General features: G+C 36.6%; 3 protein-coding genes across 4 annotated transcripts; 1 reads left to right on the top strand and 2 right to left on the bottom strand.

Annotated features, from left to right (window-relative positions):
- Nucleotides 1-507: 507 nt before the first annotated feature.
- On the bottom strand, nt 508-10528 carry stra6l (STRA6-like). 2 transcript variants are annotated; one of them, XM_081361077.1, is made up of 18 exons: nt 10298-10528; nt 9626-9686; nt 9263-9363; nt 9018-9148; nt 8716-8836; nt 8523-8568; nt 8197-8325; nt 6579-6646; nt 6379-6490; nt 6129-6285; nt 5064-5139; nt 4880-4961; nt 4704-4752; nt 4321-4438; nt 3807-3926; nt 2440-2603; nt 1295-1441; nt 508-1216 (listed from the first exon to the last, which is right to left on the bottom strand). In XM_081361077.1, coding segments are annotated over exons 1-18 (1905 nt in total). In that variant the 5' UTR covers nt 10300-10528; the 3' UTR covers nt 508-995. The 2 variants fall into 2 exon arrangements, with proteins under 2 accessions (XP_081217203.1, XP_081217204.1); XM_081361078.1 differs by lacking the exon at nt 1295-1441 and having other exon boundaries at nt 509-1216; nt 10298-10519.
- A 2627-nt stretch (nt 10529-13155) lies between these two features.
- b4galt1 (UDP-Gal:betaGlcNAc beta 1,4- galactosyltransferase, polypeptide 1) lies at nt 13156-20799 on the top strand. The gene is made up of 6 exons (XM_081360888.1): nt 13156-13659; nt 14643-14878; nt 16554-16741; nt 18962-19084; nt 19725-19829; nt 20154-20799. The coding sequence occupies exons 1-6, from the start codon at nt 13332-13334 to the stop codon at nt 20281-20283; spliced, it is 1110 nt and encodes a 369-aa protein (XP_081217014.1). The 5' UTR covers nt 13156-13331; the 3' UTR covers nt 20284-20799.
- Nucleotides 20800-23364: 2565 nt separating this feature from the next.
- Nucleotides 23365-23960, bottom strand: spink4 (serine peptidase inhibitor, Kazal type 4; the record flags this gene model as incomplete). Its single annotated transcript, XM_081361081.1, has 4 exons — nt 23365-23410; nt 23501-23613; nt 23732-23763; nt 23912-23960. 4 exons carry the CDS (start codon nt 23958-23960, stop codon nt 23365-23367), a joined length of 240 nt encoding a protein of 79 aa, XP_081217207.1.
- Nucleotides 23961-27313: the final 3353 nt, after the last annotated feature.

Here is a 27313-nt window from a genome sequence, read left to right as displayed (position 1 = left end):
ACTCCGGATACGTCATACGTCATCTGAAAACGTCAAATTTTAGAAAGCCAAAAAAAAATAATAAAATAAAATAATTCAGCTGAATCCAAGTACGTTATTTACTAATTCTATGATATGTACTCAACAAATAAATAAATATATAAATAAACCCCAACGTCCCTGACTAGACTTGTTTGAAGGGCCACCCAGACATCCTTTTAGGCCTATGCTTTATAAAGAGTAAATATTCTTCTGCAGCATTTAAACACCTATTAAAATGGGTAATCTTGCTCTGTTAAGGTGCTTAAGGCAAAAAGCGATAAATAAAACTCATGCTGTGAGAATTCAGGGTGATGACAGTCATGTGCTCACACACCAGCGTCTGACTAACTAAATTTAAAAACTATCCAGTAAGGAATCAGTGGAGAAAAAGCTTAAGCTTCAGAAAAAAATATTCAAATAAGTAAATTATTATTATAGTAAACTAATATTCATGGACTTAGACTTTCAAAACTTACCAAAAGTACTAAGGTAGTATTTTATTTTATTTATAGGCTTTTTTTTGTGACACAATGTTAATTCACCAAAACAAATATTGCATATTTTTATTACAAAATACTATTTGACCAATACCACTGAACAAATCAAACATTAAATTTTGTTACAGAAGCTCATGAAATGCATTAACCCTGTACATACAACCAAATCCAGCATTTTCTCAGTCCAGTTCGCTGATAAAATTGAGTTCGTTACACATTAACGGGAACGTTCTCATTCTAGAGAACATTTTATTAGTCAATAAAATGTGACATGCAGATGAGTCATCAATCATTTTGGTTCTTTGTATCAAAAAGACAGAAGTCTCTTTTGTCAGTAGTGCAACAGCATATACAGTGGATGACCTCAAAGTTTCAGACACAATGTTCAGTTTTGAAATATGCTGTCTGTCTTCACACAGATAGACACCCTGACACTGCTCTGCTTTCCAGGAACCAGTTTCAAGAGCTAAAGTTCTTTCAGATGTCTAACTGTGTTGGTTCTGTTTCGGGAGTTTTGTTGTTGACCAGTACATTTGCTTGTTGAGCCTGTGAGGTGATGGTTCGGGCCAAGAGGAGTGGGTCTTGGTTGTCGTTCTGTGTCAGTGTTTTTCTCTTTCTCATCATGATGAGTGCAGGGTTCCTCAGCAGTGTGTAAAGCAGCAGCCAGCGCACACGTACTCTGCCCCCAACTGAACATCCTGTTAAACAGAAGACAGGCAAAGTTATTTTATTGGATTTAAAATGTGTGCTTTGGTTCAGATATCTGTTATTATCACCTGTGTTATTGCTAAAAGTTGCATAAGAGGGCACTGCAGGTCCCCGTTTCTCCACTATTCTCCCAAGCAGTAGATGGCAGAAAGACACCATAACTGGGTTGCTGTGGTAATGATCAGCAAATATCATCCCTATCCATGTGCTATATCCTGCCGCAAAAAAGTAAATTGTGCAGAAAAACTGGAATAAATCTTACATTTTAGAGCCTGTAAAGGGAAATATCCCATTTCCCAATTATAATTAATTTAATATATATATATATATATATATATATTTAATAATGAAATAATTAACATCATAATTATCATGTTCCTATTAACAACTTTAAAGGGTTAGTTCACCCAAAAATGAAAATTCTGTCATTAAATACTCATCCTCATGTTGTTCCAAACCTGTAAGACTTTTGTTCATCTTCTTCGGAACACAAATGAAGATATTTATGATGAAATCGGAGAGCTTTCTGTCCCTCCATTGACAGCTACGCAACTACCACTTTGACGCTTCAAAAAGTTCATAAAGTGATCCAATTCTGTCCAAAGACTTGATCGCTTTATATGATGAACAAATTTAATTTAGGCTTTTATTCATGTTTAAACATTGATCAGCAAACATAAACTGAAGCTCAACTGAACCTGTTTGACATGCGAGAACAAACCTCATTGGTTCTTCCTGAAGCTCAAACGTTCTGCGTAACACGAGAATGAACCTCATTGGTTATCGCACGTCAAGTGAACATGCTTGAGCTTTCGTTTACCATAACTGATGTGTGAGTTGATGAATGTTTACATGTGAATAAAAGCCTAAATTAAATATGTTCATCACATAAAGCGATTGAGTCTCATCAGAAATGTTTGGACTAAACCGCTCAATTCACATAGATTTGTTTTACAATCTCTTTATAAACTTTTGGAAGTGTCAAAGTGGTAGTTTGTCAATGGAGGGACAGAAATCTCTCAGATTTCAACAAAAATATCTTCATTTGTGTTCCGAAGATGAATGAAAATCTTACGGGTTTGGAACGACATGAGGGTCGACATGAGTAATTAATGACAGAATTTTCATTTTTGGGTGAACTATCCCTTTAAAACTAAAATGATATTTGGAAATTTACATTTTCACTGCACAGCCCTGCATATGCCATTATTACCTGGATCCATGGACTCATAGCCGCGCTGCATGATGGTCCGATCAATGCGCGACACCAGCCAGGTACCCACAATGCAGCTGCTTAAAAGGCGCAAAATACAGTTGCTCAACCCCATAATCACATTATAGAAGAAGAAAAAGTAGTTAAAGCAGTGGAACGCTTTTCTGTGGAAGAACAAAAGAGAGATGAGTTATTTCAGAAATATCTTTTAAAAAAAGATATAATTTATAATTATATTTTTCACTCAGTGCACTTTAGAAACCACATTGAATCATGACTGTTTAAAGGAACACTCCGACTTTTTGGGACTTTAGCCTATTCACAGTATCCCCCAGAGTTAGATAAGTCCATACATACCTTTTTCATTTCTGTGCGTTCTGTAAGTGTTATTTGACGCACCCACCGCTAGCCTAGCTTAGCACAAAGACTGGATGTAAATGGATAAGGTAGCATACTAATCCCAATAAGTGACAAAATAATGCAAACATTTTCCTATTTACATGTTGTGATCTGTATAGTCACAGCGTGTACAAATAACAAGGCTAAATGAGACAGAGACCATTTTTAATCGTATAAATACTGGGAACTATATTCTCACTAGGCGTAGGAGCACAGCTACTTGGGAGGGAGTGGCTACTTGGGCGGAGTGATTAGCGCAGCACACGAGACGCCCTGTTGATGGTTCCGTAAACAAAACAAACGTGACTAACTACCTAGTAGCGAACGTGACTCGTGATCATGGCTGACTTTGAGGAATTGTCAGAGGACAATACACAGACGAGAAGTTACAAACTTTGGAAGCTGTAAGACAAGATACAGCGAACACCCATGATTGTAAACTATAAATTTACTATCTAGTAATTGCTGACTCTATTACTCCAACTCTGAGCGAACTCTCTGCTCCTCACCACAGGGCGTCTCGTCTGCTGCGCTAATCACTCCGCCCAAGTAGCCACTCCCTCCCAAGTAGCTGTGCTCCTACGCCTAGTGAGAATATAGTTCCTAGTATTTATACGATTAAAAATGGTCTCTGTCTCATATAGCCTTGTTATTTGTACACGCTGTGACTATACAGATCACAACATGTAAATAGGAAAATGTTTGCATTATTTTGTCACTTATTGGGATTAGTATGCTAACATTATCCATTTACATCCAGTCTTTGTGCTAAGCTAGGCTAGCGGTGGGTGCGTCAAATAACACATACAGAACGCACAGAAATGAAAAAGGTATGTATGGACTTATCTAACTCTGGGGGATACTGTGAATAAGCTAAAGTCCCAAAAAGTCGGAGTGTTCCTTTAAGGTCATATATTTATAGCCTCTTCTATTTGTTTTTATTTGTTCTATTTGTCTAATGGTCCTACCTGTTGTTGATTGCAAGAGGCTTTTCTTTGTCTTCAGCTGAGAGTTTGTCCTGCAGGAAAAACACTTGGACCAGAATAATCTGCCCTGCCACCAAGGCTATAACTATGAATATTGTGAGCCTGAAATTACATACAAAACAATTTAATGCTACTTAAACAGCATCTTTAATAGATAATTATTAGATTATCAAAAAATGTTAGGGCGTTGGCTATAAAACACACTACTGTTCAAAAGTTTGCGGTCAGTAAGACTTTTCTTAACACTTTCCGTAAAGATGCACTAAATTGAAAAAAAAAAACTGACAGTAAAGTAAATTTATAATGATACTTTTCTAACTATTTCAAATAAATACTGTTGTTTTGAATTTCCAATTCCATAAAGTTATTTTACTAAAAAAACTTACTGACCCCATACTTTTGAAAATAATTTTATAATGTTGTCATGCAAATTCAAAAAAATGGCCTAATGATTATGCTTATGAAAATAATGTGGACTTGAAATGTCAGAACTCACAGAATGACGCCAACACTAGAAAGCCAGCTGAGAAAATGCCCCTCCTGGATTGGCAGAACAACTCCATACACAAACATTAAGGCAAAAAGAAACTGCACAAAGTGAACTATCAGAAACCCTGCAGAACCAAAAATAATTTTAAGCAATGCAGCAAACCATGTCTTGAAATTATTCCATATATTTGAGTCACACTGACTAAAAATAGGAAAATAGCAATGTATGCCAAGGGACAGATGCCCGTGAAGCCAATGACCTCTCTGAACAGAAGGTAAAATTTAGAAGCTGATCTCACCACATTTTCTGAGGACAGGATATGAGGTCACAAGAAGATCAATACATGGAAAGTGAATAACACAGTTCAAATTTTCAAGAGTTTTACATACCCCACAGAGTGAAGGCAATCTGCCAGCCTGAATATCTTGTTATAGCAGCCTGAGAGAGAAAAGCATTCGGTATTATGATGAGCCACCAAAATGCCACTGAGTTTGTCTTTTTAATGACGTTGTTAACCTCAATCTTAGAGGAGACCCTATGAATCCCTTCACAAATCTTTTCTTACCACGCTGACAGCAGGACTTGGTTTATGGAACTTCTCAGGAAGAAAAGTTTTTTGCCCCCTCCACAACCTCTTTATATGTTTCCTGCAGTCATAAATGCAGCTCTATGTTTGGTAAAGTTTTTTTTATTTTATTAATGAAATTGCTATAGTGTTGAATTTATAAAACCTGCTTAAGCAACCATACCTGTAACATACTAGCACATGAAACGTGTAAGTAACAGATGTCAGAGTGGAAAAAATGGTTGTCGCCAGCCACGACCCTAATACAAAAATATTGAATATTAAATCACTTTTCAGCATAAATCTATCTATCTATCTATCTATCTATCTATCTATCTATCTATCTATCTATCTATCTATCTATCTATCTATCTATCTATATCACTACTGTTCAAAAGTTTGTAGTCAGTAAGAGTTTTTAATGTTTTTAAAAGATTTCTCATGCTAACCAAAGCTGCCTTTTTTTTATAAATAATACAGAAAATACAGTAAAATCAGTATTGTAGAACATTATTACAATTTAAAGCCACACCGTGGACTTTGTGACCTAAAGAGTTGACGCATACGAGTTATTTTAAATGATTCCTCAGGCCAATATACAGCGTTTGACACTATTAATGCTCCGAGCGGGGCTGCCCTCTTGAAATACCGCCTATGTAAGTTTGGAGGAGACGGACCGTCATTGAACAGGTCATGTGACCTGGAGAACGTATCGCTTTACGGCCGTCACGTGACCATAGGCTCTGATATACTGTCTTCTAGACTTTTGCGACAGTGCTGCGGCGCTTGTGGCCTCTAGGGGCGCTAGACGTGAAAGTTCCAGGTCTAGTGCCCCTAGCGCCTGCAAAAGTTCAGCGGTGTGGCTTTAAAATATTTTTTTTCTATTTTACTCTTGTAACGCCAAAGCTGAATTTTCAGAAGACATTATACACCAGTCTTTAGTGTCACATGATCCTTATAATATGCTGGTTTGGTGCTCAAGAAACATTTCTTCTTATTATCAATGTTGAAAACAGTTGTGCTGCTTAATATTTTTGTGGAAATTGGGTTTTTTTTTTCTTCAATAAATAGAAAGTTCAAACGAACAGCATTCTTTTGTAACAAGTCTTTACTGTCACTTTTGATCAATTGAATGCATCTTTTCTGAATAAAAGCATGACATTCTTTTTAAAAAAATCTTACTGACTCCAGATGTTTGAATAGTATTGTCATATGTACAGAGACTATAAATATAAACAAAAAATCTTACTTCGTGCAACAATGCTGAACTCATTCATTCTGGGAATGAGGGATGTGAAAATGTTGTCTGTTTGATTGCAGGATGATGCTATCTCTGCAAGTGAGTCCTTCAGAGCATCTAGTTTGTCAAAGGTGTAGTCACTCAAGCTGTAGTCTGCTAGGGTCATCTGCATATAGGCAAACACATTTGCATTGTCTTAAGTTACTAATCAAAAAACAAAAAAACAATAATGCATGTCCACAAGTGAGTGCCAACTGACCATGTACAAACCAATCAAAGAGATAATGCTTGTGCCAATCATTCTGTTAGGGAATTTAAAGTGAGGATCCCAGTCATACACTTTTCTTCTGAACCAACTCTTTTCTTCCGGCCTGAGGGACAATAGAAGAATTAGTATTGGCTGATTGGTTTGAATACAGTACAGTGATAAATGCATGTTCATGTTGGATGAGTGCTTACTGTTCAGAGGGGCGTTTCAGTAGAGTCTGTACATATCTGAACTGATGGAATTGTAGATCCTCCTCATTCTATTTATCAGAGAAACATTTATTTATTAACTATTGTTAATTGATAAATATACTATTGTTTAATCTTAATTCATATCCGTTTATTATAGGCCACATACCAATGTTCATTTATACAACTTAACTCTTTCCCCGCCAGCGTTTTGAAAAAAAAAGTTGCCAGCCACCGCCAGCATTTTTGATCATTTTCACAAGTAGTTGTATGAATATCTGAACATGCAATATATGAAAAGAAAAAACAGACCCTCGGCTTTTCAAACAAAACAAAAAAAGTTTTGTTCTAGCTTCAGCTTCATGCATTTTTGTTTTTTAATCAACAATTGTTTTTGATCGAGTTATTTTATAGACCTATATGCATATAATAACATGTTATATCCATATGTGATGTGTTTTGATCAGAGATTCATTCAGTATTCCTTCAGAAGATGTGTAATAGCCCCCCTACCATATAACAGTGAAAAAGCCGGAAATTTCCGTCAATGGTGGGGAAAGAGTTAAAATGTTAAAAATGTAGTGCTTATGTAGAAATTAACACTCTTAAAAATGGTTCCAAAAGGTTTCATAGAAGAATAATTTTTTGTTCCCTAAAGAACGTTTCAGTGAAACAGATCTTACATAAAATAACCTTTTTTTTCTTAGTGTGAAGAACATTTTTAATAACCTAAATAACCTTTTTTCCACTATAAAGAACATTTGTGCGAAGGAAAGTTTCCATGAATGGCACAAAGGTGTGTGACTGTTCAAGTCTCTGTCTTTAGATCAGTGTGTACAATAATGTGCTTTTTTGTCCTTTGTTGTGTATCTTTGGATTATGTTATGTTGTAAATAAATCCAAACAATCAAAAAGCCATTCTTTTTTAAATCTCCTCATTCTTTGTGCAAGGTTGCTCAGAATGATAGGGCCTGATGGCTCCTAATAGGGCCATTATGGGAGGGTCTTTGTCTTTCTCAGGTGTGAAAAGCTTACATATTAATGATGTGATCACACCTCCCGCATAGAACTTTCTCACACAAAACATGTCTTACAAATTTAAAATCAATATATTGTTTTATCTGAATGAGTTGTCAGGATGATTTTCACATAGTTTTGGAGCAAATATTCTAGGCTACGTGTCACAATTTTCAAAAGTCTTGTGAAGAAATAATCAGTATGGGTTTCATGACCTTATTTCAGTGACAATTTTTTTTTTTCACAAACCACGCATAAACGTCATTATCTCAAAACTACAAACTTTTACATGCATGCTGCTGACATATTATTGTAGAAGAGTTTGTGCTGAATACAGTGTAATCAGACTTTAGCCATGAAAATGTCACAAGTAACAGAAATAAGCACAAATGTCAGAGCATGTCAGAACACCTCCACGGCCTCAAAACACCTCAGACCCCAGAGGGTTAAAGGTTCTTCATGTAACCATATGCTAATAAAGAACCTTTATTATTAATAAATGCTGTAAAAGTATGCTACTTTATTATCTAATGCCAACGAATTGAACCTTATTGTAAATTATTAACATAAAATTAATTCCAACAAGACTGTCTCATGATCTGACCTCATCAGCTTGTAGCTGCAGTTGGATTCTTACTGCCTTCACAATGATATACACAAACCGTCCCAGGAGGAAAAGCAGGCACAGGAAGAACGGCCACAGAATGATCAATTTCTCGTGAGAACCTAAAAGCTGCAACCAGCAAAATGTGTTTTAATTATCCACTATCACTACATCTACAATGTTATATCAATTATTTTATTCATTCAAAGACACCATTGCATGCTTTGTATACTGATGGATAATAATCTTAACATGCAAACATAAACGTAATGATATAAAGTTAATAATTAATAAATGAAAGTTAATCATTAATAATATTCACCAACCCTTCCAGAGGGACAGCTTATCGTGGCATACAGTCTCACAATGAGCCTGAAACCCACAGAATAGTCAACAGTCAGTTCAACAACACAATAAAAAATCCTACAGCTACAAGTACAAACAGAGGAGTAGTGAGTTAGGCCAAGATTTCAGACTAAAGGTTTTATCTACAGTGTGTGTGAGTAGTTTTTTATGTACCACATGAGTGTGTATAGAAGACCTAAAGCCCCTCCTAGTACTCGGTGTGGCGTCGACAGACAAGCAAAGAACGGCAGGTACGCCACGCCAACTTCTATCGCTCCAACCAGGTACAAAATAGCTGCAAGAAATGCACATATAGATCAACTGTAACTTTCCTTTAAGTAACATTACGTCATTTTGTTACATTATAAATGTGTTTACTGTCACTTTTGATCAATTTAATGCATCCATTTCTTTTAAACCTTTGAACGGTAGTGTATAACAAATATAAAATATTTGCATTGTTATAATTAAACTACCTTTAGCCCAGTTAGGCACATTAAATGGTGTGTAGGACTCAGAGAAAAGCTGAATCACACTGGGAGCAATAGCACCAAATGCAAAACCATAAGACCATCGGTTGCTTAGATTGCCAATGAAATCCAATGGACTGCAAAGGAAAATACACACACAAACAAAAAGTCTTTAGACAACTAAAAACACGGATGAATATTAAATGCTTCAGATGCTTCAGAACTTCAGATTTTGTTTCGAGATCACTCACACCACAATGCCAAATCGACCCCTGAGAAATGGAAAGCGATCCTCAAAGGGCTGAGCCTTCGCTCTGCGCTGTACAAATGAAAGCAGAAACACAATGCAGACCTGAAACACAAAGTACAAAATAAACCCCATTACAAAAGAAGTCTAATGATGCAATATTCTAATAAAGTAGGGAACTTGAAGTAGCTCCAAACAGTATTTAGGCAGCAGTTCACACAATCTGATTAAGTAACTGCAAATATTATATTCATGTAATCGTGACAATTCTTATCTAATAGTGTAGCAGCATCAGTGTAGCAAAAGTGTTGGATGTTAAATCCTGAGGGAAGAGAGTTCTGTCTGGACAAATGCAAGCATTACTCACAGCAGGAACAAGAGAGCAATGCAGGAACAAATCCAAGGAAATTCCATTCTGACATTCCTCCCTGGGAGAAAGAATAGAGAGAGAGAGTAAAAATGAGAAAGAATGAGCAAGGGTTTGCACAGCATGAACGTATGAATGAATAAAATGGAAGCTGAATGAAAACAGCTCAGATGATTCAATTCTGTAACACTTTAAATAAACTTACTTTAATAAAAGTGGGCATTATTTTCAGGGTAATTATCAATATTGTTTTATTGTTATTATATAATGTTGTGTCCTAAAAAAAGTATCTATCTGAACATTGACAGATAAGATTTATCACACACCAGTGGCCTAAAAACACTTCCCCTTATCAACAGAAAAATGATTTTTGCTCCATCATTTTGCAAGATTTGACCTAATTGTAGGACCTTTGTTTGCAATACACTTAAAGGTAAAGGGCATTTAATAAAAATTAAACAATCTTGATAGAAATGTAAAACTTTTAGTGAAGTTTAAACGCTTAGCATGAACAGTGGCCGACTCATATTACCAAATAAAAATAATAATAATAATCATAAAACCTCATATTACCTAAACATTAAAAGGCAGAATGTCTTTGCAAGTACTGTAAGTGTCGACTATTCTTTTCCTGTTATTCTAAAAAGTGTTTCAAAAGCAGAAGTAACTCACATGATTTCTGCGATGACTCCCGTTCTGCTGGTGAAATACAAGAGCGATCTATTGCTCTGTTGCTTATAGACAAAGACTAGTTAGAGTAGCTCTCCGTCATAACAGACACTATAGTTCCAATAAACTATGACATGAAGCTTTCACTTCATGAATAAGGATATAGATATCTAGTCACATGACTGGACAAACTTCGACCTAGGCCACACATGTAGTGTTACTCTCACAGAGAGAGATGTGCTAGTGCGTTTTATTGACTCTACTGTTACTGTGTAATAGGAGTTCAAACATAGATAAGACTTGCTGTTGAACTAAAGCAGATGATTTAGAGCTCACTCCTTCTGTTTGTGTGTTATTAGCATTGCCCAGTGGCGGTATTAACATTAAATGGCATAGCATCTAGCCATTAGCACATGCCGCTTGTGCTTAGTGAAACGTCCGGATTTATTTTCATTCACTTGAGCTAACATGAACTAACAATGAACAGTATTTTTATTAACCAACGTTAACAAAGATTAATAAATACTGTAACAACCACATTGCTCATTGTTTGTTAATGTTAGTAAATGCATTAACTAATGTTCCCTAATGGGAATTTATTGTAATGTGTTACCAAGATTTACATTATTTTAAAAGTAATGTAAATTGGTGTATACAGAGAGTGTTATCTAATTTATGTCATGAAAAATTATCATGCACAGAAATGATCATATAAGTCAGAATTAAATTAGTTAATATTGTCACATCATTCACAACACACACACACACACACACACACACAAACTATAATCTACAATGCATCAGTATTAAGAACTTGGCATTTACAATGGTATTGAAACTAGATGCAGATGAAAGGCAGATAACAGGTGAGGTGAGAATCATGTTACGGCAGGAAATGCTGCTGCTGATCACGGAAATCAACACACGGGGGCGCTGTTGATGAGAACAGTTAATGTGATTAATTCGCATTTGACTATTATATACCATTCATATATGTTTTTTAATGTATGGAATATCTGCATCTTCAAAAGATCTTAGAATTTTCGAAGTTTCATACAGTGACCTCAAAAGGTCAAGATAAAAAGACACTTGAACTCTTAAAAACCCTTAGCCTAAAAGTGTATGAGAGTTATGGCATTACATTACAAAATATCAAACGTGACAACAGCACACTTTGTCACAAAACATTTAGCAAAGAAAGAAGTTTGTTTGGTCAGAATGTACTTTTGACACTTTCAGCTTGTCAAACGTTAGTGAAACATTTATATATGTGAAATAAACTACACCTGTGGTTACACTGTAGCACACCTGTGTGGGTAGCCTACTTGGCCGGTGCTACCTACAGGAGAAGTAGGCAGTTACCTAGGGCCACTGGCTTTGAGGCAGGGCCTCCATCACCGTAACCTCCTAATCGATAACCCTCCAATCAAGACGGGCAGCAAAATACTAGGCTTTTTCCCCCCATTGGAGATGACTTGTCACTCACCTGTAATGAAACCAATTAATGTCACTGTTTCAAAATGGGTCCCATCTTCTGAATCTATGAAAAGATCAGGTTATGTTGTATAAATAAATACTTGTTATACTTGTTATACTTGTTTCAAGCTCAGCGGGGGTCTCCAACATGCAGAACAAGCCCTTGACTTGAAAAGTTAAAGGGTTAGTTCACCCAAAAATGGAAATTCTGTCAGTAATTACTCACCCTCATGTTGTTCCAACCCCGTAAGACTTTCGTTCATCTTCTGAACACAAATTAAGATATTTTTGATGAAATCTGAGAGCTGGATCACTCCTCCACAGGCTTATGGAAACTATAACTTGCTGGCCCAGAAAATGTTTTAAAGACATTGTTAAAGGTATAGCGGAGGATTTTTTACTTCCTGGTGGGTAACCTATACTATTGGTCCTCCTAATTGTTAATCATTCTGGTGAATCAATCAAACTTTTCAAAAAGTGGAGAGGGCGGGTCTTATCTAAAATTCGTAAAGATTCTCCGCTATACCTTTAATATAGTGACTCCAGTGACTTAATCTTAAGTTTATAAAGCGACGAGTATACTTTTTGTGCGCAAAAACAAACAAAAATAATGACTTTATTCCACATTTCATTTCCTTATCTCTGGACCTCGAGTTTTTTTTTTTTACGTAGTGTAATAGCATAGCGCGTCTGTGTTGCACGTCACCACGTATAACACATGACCAGCGTCGGCCAATAGTGACTCTACGTGGTGACGTGCAACACATGCGCTACGCAGATGCGCTACGCTTAAACACTACGTTAAAAGACTCGAGGTCCAGAGAGAAGGAAATGAAAAGTGTAATAAAGTCGCTATTTTTGTTTGTTTTTGCGCACAAAAAGTATTCTCGTCGCTTTATAAACTTAAGATTGAGCCACTGGAGTCACTTGGACTATATTAACAATGTCTTTAATACATTTTCTGGGCCAGCAAGTTATAGTGTCCATAAGCCTGTGGAGGAGTGATCCAGCTCTCAGATTTCATCAAAAATATCTTAATTTGTGTTCCGAAGATGAACGAAAGTCTTACGGGGTTGGAACAACATGAGGGTGGGTAATTACTGACAGAATTTTCATTTTTGGGTGAACTAACCCTTTAAGTTAGTTCTGAAGGTCTAGAATCGTCTCATGCAAATTCCACTTGGTTTGATATTTTTTCTAATGCAACATAGCTTACATGTATTATTGTAAATATTTATTTGAGGTAATTTTATATTATATTATATTATAAGTCATATTATTTTTCAGGGTTTCTGTCCCTTTATCTATACACATTCACTATGTTTGGGTGTGTAGGTGTAGCTCATACTAGTTTCTACTAGAAACTAGAAACGCCCACCGCTGTCACTCCAGTGGATCTGCGCTTTTCCAGACAGCTCTTCACCAATGACTGAAACACAACGATTAACAGTGAGACGCGACCAATATCATAAAAAGTTTCATGAAAAGGACTATGCTGATCATCCGATGAACTACTTGTTGCTTAGTTGTATTCTTCGCGGTCTTCCATTATTTAGTGAGAATGCAGGAGTCAGTGCTGCTGAATGTGGGTTTCTTGACTAAATCATGCGTCGTGCTCGTGTGTCTCTGCGGGCTTCACCTCATCGTTGCACTGTTTTTTTATTTAACAGTATCACCTACGAAATTTACGAATTACCGGCAAATACCATCAGACTCTCATTTAGTTACTTCACAAACTCACAGATTATCCGCACTTGTCGCCCAATATGACAATGGAACAGTAACAGACGTCAATAAACTGATCTACACTAATGCAAGTGTAGTTATAGATGACGTAGAAGAACCCACAGTTCTAATCGAATCGTGTCCTGAGACGTCACCACTTTTGGGTAAGTTTTCGTGTTATTATAAAATTACTTAATAATTGTAAGTCATTTTAATAACTTAAAACGATTTACTAGGCTACTATTTGTTCATGTTGCTCAGTTTTGTTTTGTTGTGCTTCACATCGAGAGACAGGTAGCCTACTAGTTGTCACACATTTTACACCAATGAATATTTATCAGAATTGGATTTTTTCTAATTTTATGTGTTTAAACAAACATAGAAAACAAATTTGTGTAACTGGAGTTTTTGAGTCAAAATATGCCCGATCTCGCCACTCTTCTACATCGTTTAGAAAGCTTCGAGCGAGTTTTTTTTTTCTTTTCTTTTCTTTTCTTTTCTTTTCTTTTCTTTTCTTTTCTTTTCTTTTCTTTTCTTTTCTTTTCTTTTCTTTTCTTTTCTTTCATTTGTTGAGTACTAAGCTGTAAATTTGTGATAGATAAAAATAATTCTGATCCTTTTTTATTTATTATAGGCAATACTACATCATTGACGAAATTTGCTACTTGTTTCAGGTGGTTTTAGTGGTGGGGATATTTTTATTCTAGAAAGAATCTGATTGGATGAAAATATGTGTAGTGCAGGATGAGTTATCAATGTTTTGGTGGCCTTTTCCAGAAGAGAAAGATTGTACAGTTTAAATGTGAATGACTGTTAAAACATTTTTTTAAGGTGAACACTTTCATTCAGAGGACTCTAACAGACATGAACTAAATATTACAAAAGTAAAAATGTATAATATTTTAAAAAGGTCTTAAGGTATTTTCCTGTGTTAGGTAGTGGCAACTATATTTATTATTACAAAGCTTTACTGTCTTATCAGTATAAAATATTGAGTGACTAAGAAAAAGAGACAGGGAAAGAAAGGTGGCCTGATTGAAACAGGAAGTAAACTGTTGTTGCTTAAGAGGGGTTTTCCTCTTTCATGCGTGCAAAACCTTTGACCCCCACTTTTCATGCTCTCTCCCTCTTCCCGTTCCCATTTCAGTGGGTCCAATGCGAGTTGAATTTTCTGAGACAATGGATTTGGATAGGGTACGTAAAGAAAACCCACAGCTGGTGATGGGCGGCAGGTATAAACCCAGCGATTGTGTGGCTCTGCAAAAAGTGGCATTGATCATCCCATTCAGAAACAGAGATGAACACCTGAAGTACTGGCTCCACTACCTTCAACCCGTCCTACAGAGACAGCAGCTTGATTATGGGATTTATGTCATACAACAGGTACAGCACTTCCAAACTATTTATTTACTACTCCTTCTTACTCAGATGACAGCAGCTAGTTAGACAAGAAATATGTGGTTCTTAGATACACTCACTTTGCACACAAATCAATGCAATGAGCTGAAATCCACACCTAGTCGCACCACACAAACTTCCAATAGATTTATTCATTGTTAGATAGATAGATAGATAGATAGATAGATAGATAGATAGATAGATAGATAGATAGACATACTTTTGGAGGTTAGACATTTCTTCAGGAGATGGTCACCTTGAAGTATGGAAATGCGGTGAAATGGCTTTGCATAGACAAGGCGTTTGGTTTGACATTTGACTGCTTTGAAATTTGCTATGCAATAACAACAAAAGGGAAAAAGAAACGCAACCTCTGAACACCAACATAAATAGAATATATAACACCTGTTTTTTCTGTTTATTTGGGTGTGTAGAATAGATACTTTTATGTATTTATAAGTAAATTTTAAAACCGGACTTTGGATCTTTGGTGCTGGATCGGGTCTGTAAGGCTTCTCAGACTGTTATGTTAAAAATGGTCAATATGGGCTCTGAAATAAACCCTACTGTTCAAAATGTTGGGGTCAGTGAGACTTTTTAATGTCTATTATGCTCACCAAGGCTGCATGTATTTGATCAAAAACTCAGCAAAAGCAGTAATATTGTGAAATATTGTTACAGTTTAAAAGAACTGTTTTCTATTTTAATACATTTTCAAATGTAATTTATTCTTCAGTGTCACATGATAGATAGATAGATAGATAGATAGATAGATAGATAGATAGATAGACATGATAGATAGACATGATAGATAGATAGACATGATAGATAGATAGATAGATAGATAGATGATCCTTCAGAATTCAATCTAATATGATGATTGTTGCTCAAAATACATTTCTTCTTCTTATCAATTTTGTAAACAGTTGTGCTGCTTATCATTTTTTGTGGAAACCGTGATACATTTTCATATATACACTTTCAGTGTTTTTTGATGAATAGAAAAGAACAGCATTTATTTGAAATAGAAATCTTTGTGATATTATGAATGTATTTATTTACTGTCTCTTTTGATTAATTTAATGCAGTCTTGCTGAATAAAAATATGAATTTCTTACTGACCCCAAACTTTTGAACACTAGTGTATATCATATATATATATATATATATATATATATATATATAAGTGCTGCTGACATTAAAACAAAAGGGAGACGTTCCAAAAAAAGAGATTCTGAAAATAATTTAAAATGTTCATTTTAAATCCACTAAATACATGACTCAGTACATCAGTACATACAGTATAGCTACCTCCTCTGTTTTGTTTTTTTCTTGTCATTTCAGCCCCCTTTTCATGCCTCGTTCACCTTATTCACAGGGAAATTAGCATGCAAACTATCATGCAGACAAAGAGTTGCATGGAGTTCTTTGTGTGTATGCCAGTGTGTGTTTATTAACACACAAATGGGATCAAGCATGTCTGATTGACTGATTTAGCTGTAGTCATTAAGGTCTAATCAATGTTAAAGCAATCTTTTTTTGCATAAAACCAATGGACAGTTTACATGTGAACTTTACATTCCTGCCCAAAATTAAGATGTGTTTCCTCCTGTGCGAGTCATGAGATTTTATGTAAAAGTGCTTTATGCTGCATGTTTAGGAAGGACAGGACACATTCAACAGGGCGAAACTCCTCAACGTGGGTTACGCAGAGGCCCTAAAGGAGTATGATTATGACTGTTTCATCTTCAGCGATGTAGACATCATCCCTATGGACGACCGCAACACCTACAAGTGCTCCAGCCAGCCGCGTCACCTCTCTGTGTCCATGGACAAATTTGGTTTTAGGTAAGATGAAGCTTTACCTATAAACTTAGAAGGATATGTAACATTCGTTAAGTGACACAAGCATCTGAAAGTTTTAGTGGTGCCTTAAAAAAACAGTTCCACAAAAATGTATTTACCTAAAAACAAATGACCTTAAAGTCAAGCGCAGGTCGCAAATTCAATGTTTACATAAATTAAATATCCTGTTACGTTAGAATAAAGATGGCTAATATTTAAAGTAGTTTCATGAACGTTGTTCCTGGATCATTTGAATGAAGTATTTGATCACAATGCAGCTGTGTGAACTCAATATACAGCATGGCAATATAACCTGCTCGGATGCGGTCTTAAGTAAACCGAATCCAAGACAATGCTGCATGTAAGGAAGCTGATAAAGAGCAGGGAACAACTGAAACTGTTATATTAATGTAATACTGCCCATTTTTGGAACACTCCCTGGCTGCTATTTTCAGTCATGCAAGTCTTTCAAGAATTTGATGAGAAATGGTAGTTCATATTCATATTCAAGTACATATTCAAGAGATTTCTCGCTTTTAATTGCAGACTCATGTGAGATTACTCAGATTATTGTACTGTATACATAGAAAATATTGTTTAAAAATAGTGTAGGCCTATTAGGTTGTGTTATGTATCCTGATTGACTTTATGATTAGTTAAATCTGTTTTGCACATGCATCGCCACAGAGTTAACCATTTCAGACAGTACCGGACAGCCTCCCTGTCTCGTTCACTTCACGTCAGTGGGCGTTACACACAGCTCAGTGTAGCCGCTCCAATTTACCTTCAATGAAATCTATGTCAAAACGCGTCAAAAGAGGCAATGCATTTAAGCAGAGCAGGGTCATAAACGCGCAGAAAACGTAGCCGTGTGTGTTTGGAGTTCAGCGAGCTCCACGGAGCACCCCTTCAGTCTATCCACGGAGCGCTCTAAAGTCGGACAGAGGCTGGTCACTTCCCCGGAGCAGGGCGTGAGCTCAGGGCCTTGCTGAGCTTGGTTCAGTAACATGTTCAGTAACGCTTGCGTTACAACACACTTTTAGCCCAAAATTTGATTGTTCAAAAAAAAAAAACCTCCCCAACCACGATTGAAAAATCTCCACAATAATGATAAAATGCGTAGATGAAGCATCAATTACACACCTAAAGTATATCTGCATTTGCACTAAAAAAGCTTCCATTTCCACTTTTTTAATCAAAATTGCTTTATTGTAAATGCCCGTTCACACCTAGGCTATGGAAGCTTGTTTCCGCCACAGAATAAAACATTTTAAAAGATAATTGCGAGATATAAAGTCAGAATTGCGTGAAATAAAGTCGCAATTGCGTGTTATAAAGTCAGAATTCTGACTTTTTTCTCGCAATTGCGACTTTATATCATGCAATTCTGACTTTATAATATGCAATTAAAAAAAAGTCTGTATTTTTTTCCTTAGAATGGGACTTTATATCTCACAATTCTGAGAAAAGATGTCAGAATTGCGAGATATAAACTCGCAATTATGTGTTATAAAGTCAGAATTGCGTGATATAAAGTCGCATATGCGAGAAAAAAAGTCAGAATTCTGACTTTATAAGACGCAATTGCGACTTTATTTCACGCAATTCTAAATTTATATCTCGCAATTCTGAGAAATAAAGTCAGAATTGCGCAGATGTAAACTCGCAATTGTGAGATAAAAAGTCGCAATTATCTTTTAAAATGTTTTATTCTGTGGCGGAAACAAGCTTCCATACACACCACAAGCAATAGCTACAGTATAAAGATAACTAAAACGAAAACTATTAGCGTTCACACCAACAGACAATATCTTTCTATTTTTTCTAAGCGAACACTGCAGTTATGTCATCTGACGCTTTAAATGCTCAAGCTCTTTAAAGTTAGGTGGATTCTGATTGGCTGTCAATGTTTTTATTGTTCATCAGCTAGACAAAATCATTGTGAAAGTGATTCCAGCAATAATGTTTCTCTGTGCCATAATCGTTATAGGTGTGGTGTGGATTTTTTAATTTTTTAACGATTTTTAAAAATTATTGTAACTTTTAACGTTAACGTTTTACGTTATCGCCCTTGTTGTTAACGGGCCTTAATTATGACATCCAAACTCATAAATAGGAAGTTATCATTTGCACAAACTTCATATGGTATCAGAATGTGGTTATTGGTATTCATTGTCAGTATGACCAATGTTTCATTCAGCAATTGTTTTTGTTTGAATACAGGTTGCCATATAAACAGTATTTTGGGGGTGTATCAGCAATGAGTAAACAGCAGTTTCAAAAGATTAATGGCTTTCCTAATAACTACTGGGGCTGGGGAGGAGAAGACGATGACATCTTTAACAGGTGAGGAAAATATCTAACTGTTATTATTAATGACAAATTCTGTCCTATCATATACGAGATCATTTAGACAAACATGCAAGACGCTTGTTTTTTTATAACCAATGAATGGCTTTCCTTTCAATCATGACAACCCTCAAAATAGTTTTAGCCTGTTATTGAATATGGCAATGTTAATGTATTTGGACTTGGTGGACTAGATCTGCTAAGCTGCTGCAAGTCAAGTCACCTTTATTTATATAGCGCTTTATACATTTATACAATGTGCTGTAGGACTAGCCTATAGCAAACACTGAACCAGACTATTTAAATGTTGAGCAAGCAATCCGAGGCGAACGAACACTGTTTCAAAGCAAGTATGGACTTGCTACTGCTAATAGATACACAGACACGTAGCAGATCAAGGCAGGTGGAGCTGGGGGAGGTGGAGGGTTTCAGAGGAACTCTAATAATGTGCTGCGGGACTAGCCTATAGCAAACACTGAACCAGACTATTTAAATGTTGAGCAAGCAATCCCATTGGCTGCAGGATCAGCAGAGGCCACTCACATTGTGCCATGTGAAAATGATGTGATTGCTTGCAGATTGCATGTAAAGGAGTCTGTGCCCTCTACCGTTTTAATAAGGGCTATTCTCTTTGAAGGTTGACGTTTCGAGGAATGAAAATATCAAGACCGAGTGGAGACATCGGTAAATGCAGAATGATTCGTCACTCGAGAGACAAGAAAAATGAGGAAAACCCACAGAGGTAATCTCTTTCACACATACATTACGTAGACTCTTAAAAATAAAGGTATTGGTAGGCACTGATGGTTCCATGAAGAACCTTTAACATTCATGGAACTTTTCCAATGCACAAAAAGGTTATTTTTTTGTGGGAAAATATATATTTTTTGATTATTAAAATGTTCCTCATACTAATAAAACATTTGTTATTTTAAGAACTGTTCACTGAAAGGTTCTTTGGGGAACCCAGAATTGTTCTTCTATAACATTTATTTTTAAGAGTGTAGACATGCATGAATACAAGACAGATTGAATGACTTTCTAAAGCTATATCTCTGTATTATAGATTTAAAAGAATTGCTCACACAAAACAGACAATGAACAAGGATGGCATCAACTCGCTCAAATACAAAGTAATAAATATAGAGAAAGACAAACTCTACACCAAAATCGCTGTGGACATCGGCAAACCATGAAAACCCTATAGAGCTCAGAAGAAACCTGTATCTCGCTGCAACTCTTCAGGGATCTTAAGACTGCACTGCTGTCTCCGAACCGGTTCAAACTTAGTGAGAAAAAAGTCCTTTTTAAAAAAGAAAACACTGTTGAAAAACTAAGTTTGAAAAAAACTAAAACATTCTTCTAAGGGAAAGATGATTTAAAGTTTTTAATATACCTGATGGGGGAACTGTGACTCACCTGTGTGCCTCATATGCATTTAAATAGTCTGTCCCAAACTTAAATGAACCTCAACTTTAGGTTTCTCTTCCATCCAAAGCAGCAGGTGAAGTGTTTGCCTGTAACACAAACCTGCACACTCCCGACAAAACCCCTTACAGAGCTTTTTGTTTACTTAAGATATATTTTGGTAGTAAATATGCATTGGTAGTTTGATCTTTCAAGTCTAACTTTACATTGGTGTCCATGTTACTATGCTAAGTACTCAAGCATTGAGGGGGGAGGGGGGGGGGAGGGGAGGTTAGCTGTAGCTCAAAAAATAAACAAATCATGAACAATTTCAGGCAGTTTTCCTCTTTTTTATTTATTCCTGTGATGGCAAAGCTGAATTTTCAGCATCATTACTTCAGTCTTCAGTGTCACATGATCGTTCAGAAATTATTCTAATATGCTGATTTGGTGCTCAATAAACATTTCTTATTATTATTTATCAATGTTGAAAACAGCTGTGCTGCTTAATGTTTTTGTGGATGCTGTGATACATTTTTTTCAGGATACTTTGATGAATAGAAAGTTCAAAAGAACAGCATTTATTTGAAATAGAAATCTTTTAATACACCTGTCTACTGTCACGTTTAATGCGTCTTGCTGAATATAAATAACAATGCCACCTGCATTTCACATACATAGAACTAAAGTAACATGGTGTGGCTTTAAATTCATCACAGAATAGAATAGAAAGTTCAATAGTGAATAGAAAGTTCAAAAGATATAATGTTCATCTATATTTCAATGGCTCACAATGCAATCAAAATAAAATAAAACAGCTACTTATTAATAGTGCCCACCCTTTGCAATTATTCAAATGTTTTTCTCAGAATCATGAGAATGTAAAATCTGCCCATATTGTCATGTTTACTGCTTGTATAAACGGTTGCAATGCTGTTTCTTGTCTTGTGCTGGTCTCTGTTAGAACCAGGGCATGCAGTCACTGAACTTTCGGGCAGAGATTGGCATACATTTGAGTAGTTTATAAGGAGTAAATCTTATGAGTCACTGGATTGCACAATTTAGAAAGAGTCCAATCTAAAAATATAAACAGAACAGTTTACTAGTTCACTCTAGTTATAAAACTCCTCTACATCAAAGTGCAAGATTGATGGAGCTTTTATTATGTATAAAAACAACGAATAAAATGAAAAAATAATTTCTTATGGCTATACCTTTAAAATAATGTGTATTTTAGCATTTATTTTAGTGCAATACACCTTAGTTTACACAATACAGTTTTCAATACAGTTTTCGACAACTTTTTATGCGTTTTGGCCGTTCATTTATACGCAACTGAAAACGCAAACTTTTGAAAACAAGTTTCAAAGTGCAAGTTTTTAAAACTGATACCGTTATTGTCTCTGTAAACTACAAAAATGTGAAATTGTGAAACCGGTGACATGCATATGCATAGGTACGTAGTGACTTTTATGGCATCGCTGAAAAAGAGTAGTTAGCTGGTGAAGTGGATTTACTTATTGTAGAGTTGATGAAAGTTATCATGGACATTGTAATGTTTGAAGCAGATGTCATAACAAATTTTAGTTGACCGTGAAGATTTTAAAACGAGCGGTTTATTCATAAATTCGTATGAAAAGGGCACCGCTGAAAAGGGGCGGAGCTACATAAGGTCAGATAGTGTTTCCTTAAAAAGTGACATTGCCAATTACTGGTTTGGCTGCAGAATACAGCGTTTTTAGCATAGACAGTAAAAGAAATGGACAAAGCGACCCCATAGACTTCAACGGAGAAAAGTGAAGCAAATTAGAAGCACTCACTTCTTGATGGCTGAGCGTACTGCGCAGACTCAAACTGAGCTTGACGACGTAGATGTGACGTGAGCAACCTGTCTGACAGTTGTAAGTCTTCTAGTAGCTGTGCCAAGAGAAATCTGAATCATTCCCTTCCGAATCTTGCAGAGTAGGAGCTGTCCATGAGCTAGGAGCAGGAGCAACTTTATGACTCTCTATGGGCTTCTCCCTTGACTTTATCGGACTTTATGCCTCCACGTCCCCCCGATTGACTGCGAGCTTCTCCTCCTGTCTATACGGTATTTTCCAGAGAGTCGTGTGGTTATGACGCAATCGTTAGCTTATTTTTACAAAAACTGTTTTTACGGGGCCATAACGTAAGATACAAGGTTCGTTTGTTTACATATTGTACGGTAAAAAAAAAAAAAAACAGCTAAGTATGGCTTTATTTTTGTGTCATCTCTACCTCATTGTTATGTATTTTTCATTGTGCCATATTTTTCAATAAAAAATAAAAATAAAAAGATACAAGGTAATGGAGCCTTTTATACATTGTCGTGTTTCTTTAGAAATAATCAAAGGACAAATAGAGTCTTTAAACGCCTCAGATGTAAAGTTATTCGCTGTCAAAGTGACACCAAAATGAATGGGAGTCAATGGAATGCTAACAGCAGGTGATGGCTTGTTAGCCAATGGCGGCCCCCGGGGATGGTACTAACTTATTTTAGTTCACCTAGTTGCCAACATTTCTCTTTTTTTTTTTTTTTTTTTAGTAATTGGCTAAAACTAAATTAACTAAAACTGTAGAAAATTTAAGAAAAGAAAGAGAAAAATATAGATATTTAAAAAAAAAAATTATGTAAAAAATAAAATCTAATTCAAAACATTACCATAAAATATCAATAGAATATCAATGATACTTAAAGAACTCTGGTGGTACTAGAGCATAAGGTCTAAGGCCAGAGAGACTTTTGTGACATACAGGGTTGAAGAAGAAATTAAGAAATAAAGAAATACATATTTCAAATGCTTTATTTTGACCACGAATCTTCATGATCCTGTGTGCTCTGCAGGAGTTTAACAGTCTCCATCGCGTGTGATTAAAATTTCTGATTTGGTTCTCCTAAAAAAGGACACAAAAATGTAATCATAGTATAAAAATATATATAATCTACTCTAATTGTTTGTGTGTATGTCTGTGTACGTGACCTACAGTCTTTCCACACACAGCAAGCACTCGTTGCCGTAGGTGTTTCCGTCACTGCCGCACACAGGTGCAAGGTTCATAGGACACGCCAGTATCTCAGCCATCTCGGCGCACACGGGCTACAAAACACACACATCCACATGTGGCAGACTAATTAAACCACTGCATTACAATAGTTTTAACCACTAAAAGATAAATGAGCTTTTACACATTTACAAGGTAAAAAATCCTCCCTACCTTTCGGGTTGAGCCAGTTGATCCTTGCGCCCCTGAAACAATTGCATTTTTTAACATACAGAATTTTTACGGAATGCAGAGCAACATTGTAGTGACATTAACCCATGTTTTACACACCCACAGCCTTAGGTTGTTATTAGTGTAGTCTTTATATGTGTAGGCTTTATATGTTGACAGTACCTGAAGGGATCAGCAGAAGCAAGCCGAACAGAAGCACTCCTATTGACATATTGACAGAGAATGAGCCCTACCGTACTCACATGATTTTATATGACGGCAATGAAGTGTGGGAATTCCAACACTTGAACACACACGCACAGACCCACTCTACTAGAGATAAGACAGTTTAATGCAGGGAACATCGGCTCTGCTCTGTAAACAGAATTTTCGAGAACTTCTTGGAGTGTAAACAGCGTCATGTGGATTCAGTTTTACCTGTGATGGTTAAAACTATGTAAACAGAACAATATGAACAGTCAGCTTTCATGAGAACATTGTCTAGGAAAGGACAGATTAAGTTGCAAATAAAGTAAAAATAAATGATTTGTCATTTTTGTTTATTAGCCTACTTCTTGACATTTTTTAGTTAATAGCATGACAAAAGTTTTTCTTCAATAACTGTAATAAATCGTGTGTGTGTGTGTGTGTGTGTGTGTGTGTGTGTGTGTGTGTGTGTGTGTGTGTGTGTGTGTGTGTGTGTGTGTGTGTGTGTGTGTGTGTGTGTGTGTGTGTGTGTGTGTGTGTGTGTGTGTGAGATTTAAGTTGGTGCCTGCCATGCGGGCTGGACTGAGTATTTCAGAAACTGCTGATCTACTGGGATTTTCACACACAATCATCGTGTTAGGGGTTAACAGTTTAGGACCCAAGGAACAGATGTTTGAAAGAGGACTCGGAGTCAGAATTATAATAAATTGAAGAAAAGTTTTACTGAAGTTAGTTTGCAGTTTCATCAGCAGAAGTTCAGCTTCAAGACTCACACAGGAGTTTGTAGGCCACCCCTCTTACAGTTACAAAGATCACAGCATTATACCATTTCCAAGGTCTAAGCTACGTCATTGCTTACAGGTTGAATGATTCTTATTGGCCAAGAAATTGATAAACATAGTAATTTTCCAGACATATACAGATAGACTGAAGCATATCTCCATAGATTATGCGGCTGAAGCTCGGACCCTGAAGTTAGGCACGTCGTGACCTTTCAGGTTGCAGATTTGGGTTGCTGGGTGTCAGCATGTCCCGAACAACAACTCAGTCAATCTCCAACAATGCCAGTGGTTCCTTAACCTGTAAGCAAGAAGACTAACACACACACCGACACACATCTTTTCCAAGGTTGGATTTGGCCAGGCTCTAACTATGAACAGGAGTCTTGTCTCAAAACATCAAGATAACAAGTTCTTTCTCTCAAGGACAGAACACTTTAGTCTAAATGGAAAATATAGGCTTAAACTGAGAAATGGTCCCTTAAACTACAATGACAATAGGCTTCAATGACCCCTATATGTTTTTACACGTTGAAGACCTTTCTCAAACACAAAACATGTCCCTATTTCATTTCTGGAAGCCAGGCTAAATAAGCAAGCACTGTTACTGCATTCAGACATCAAATTCTGACATTAAAGAATACATGAAAAGAACATTTCAGTAATCACACTGGTAAACTTCTATAACGAAGTAAAATCTCTAGAGAAGTCATTCAACTCATTTGATATTTAGAAGGAAAAATATTGATTAATACCTTGATTATAATCACTCATTACATATACATTGAAGCAGCTGTGGATTCCAATCCACCCCCTTCAAGGGTTTACAGAGAATGGTCCAAAAAAAATCCATAGCAGCATTATTTATGTGGGTGAAAATACCTTGTTAATGTCGGAGGTCAGAGGAGAACGGTCAGACTGGATCGAAAGGCAACAGTAACTCAAATAACCACACGTTACAGCCGAGGACTGCAGAAGAGCATCTCATCATCTATTGAACAATAAAAGATAGGAAAAACGTTGACTGGTCTGATGAGTCTCGAATTCTGCTTCTGCATTCAGATGGTAGGGTCAGAATTTGGCGTAAACAACATGAAAGCGTGGATCCATCCTGCCTTGTATCAACGGTTCAGGCTGCTGATGGTGGTGTAATGGCATGGAGGATATGCTCTTGGTTCCCTTTGGGCCCCTTAGGACATTATATTTACATTTAATCATTTAGCAGACGCTTTTATCCAAAGTGACTTACAAATGAGGAGAGTAATATAAGCAGTCAAATCAACAATAGGGCAACAATATGCAAATGCCGTGAGCAGTCTCATCTAGACCAGCGCAGCACACGTAGCAATGGTTTTTTTAATAGATATAGAATAGTAAGTGTAAGTATTATTAAGTCAAATGTTAGCGAAAAAGATACGTCTTTAGTAGATTCTTGAAGATGGCCAAAGACTCAACAGGCAGGTCATTCCACCAGCTTGGAACAGTCAAGGTAAAGGTTTGTGGAAGTGATTTTGTGCCTCTTTGGGATGGAACCACAAGGCGCCATTCACTTGCAGAATGCAAGTTTCAGGATGGCACGTAGGTCTGAATTAAAGAGTTAAGATATATGGGTGCAGAGCCACTGGTTGTTCTGTGGGCAAACATCAGTGCCTTGAATTTGATGCGAGCAGCAATTGGCAACCAGTGCAGTTTTATGAGGAGAGATGTGACGTGCGCTCATTCTGGGTCAGTTCCAGAGGTTTGACAGTTGATGCTGGAAGGCCTGCCAGGAGAGCATTACAATAGTCCAGTCTGGATAGAACAAGGGCTTGGACAATGAGTTGTGTGGCATACTCCGATAGGAAGGGCATGATCCTCCTAATGTTGTGTAAGGCAGATCTGCAGGACCGGGCAGTTCTAGCAATGTGGTCTGTGAAGTTGAACTGATCGTCAATCACAAATCCAAGGTTCCTGGCTGTCCTGGATGTATTTATGGTCGACAAACCCAGCTGAATGGAGAAGCAGTTCACTTCAACCCAGCAGTTGAAGTGCTGGGTTGGTCGAGACCACAAGCAGCGCTGTCTTTGTAAGGTTGAGTTGAAGGTGAGGTCCTTCTTCCAGCAAGAAATGTCTGTCAGGCAAGCCGAGATGCGAGCAGCTACCATTGGATCGTCTGGTTGGAATGAGAGGTAGAGTTGTGTGTCATCAGCATAGCAGTGATAGAAAAATGTGTTTCTGAATGACAGATCCTATTGATGACATGTAGATGGAGAAGAGAAGTGGTCCAAGCAATTATACTGTACCAATTGAGCATCATTTAAATGCCAATGCCTACATGCGTATTGTTGCTGACCATGTCCATCGTCTGATGGCTACTTACAGTACACCATGTCACAAACGTTGAATCATCTCAAACTGGTTTCTTAAACATTACAATGAATTCACTATACTCAAATGGCCTCCACAGTCACCAGATCTCAATCCAATAGAGCACTTTAGGTTTATGTAGTGGAACAGGAGATTTGCATCATGGATGTTCAGCCAACAAATCTGCAGCAACTGTGTGATTCTGTCATGTCAGTATCAAATCTCTAAAGGAATGTTTCAAGCACCTTGTTGA

This window comes from Scardinius erythrophthalmus, assembly GCF_964197995.2.
Source record: "Scardinius erythrophthalmus genome assembly, chromosome: 3".
NCBI classification, from domain to species: Eukaryota; Metazoa; Chordata; class Actinopteri; order Cypriniformes; family Leuciscidae; genus Scardinius; species Scardinius erythrophthalmus.
This window is presented reverse-complemented; position numbering and strand designations above follow the sequence as displayed.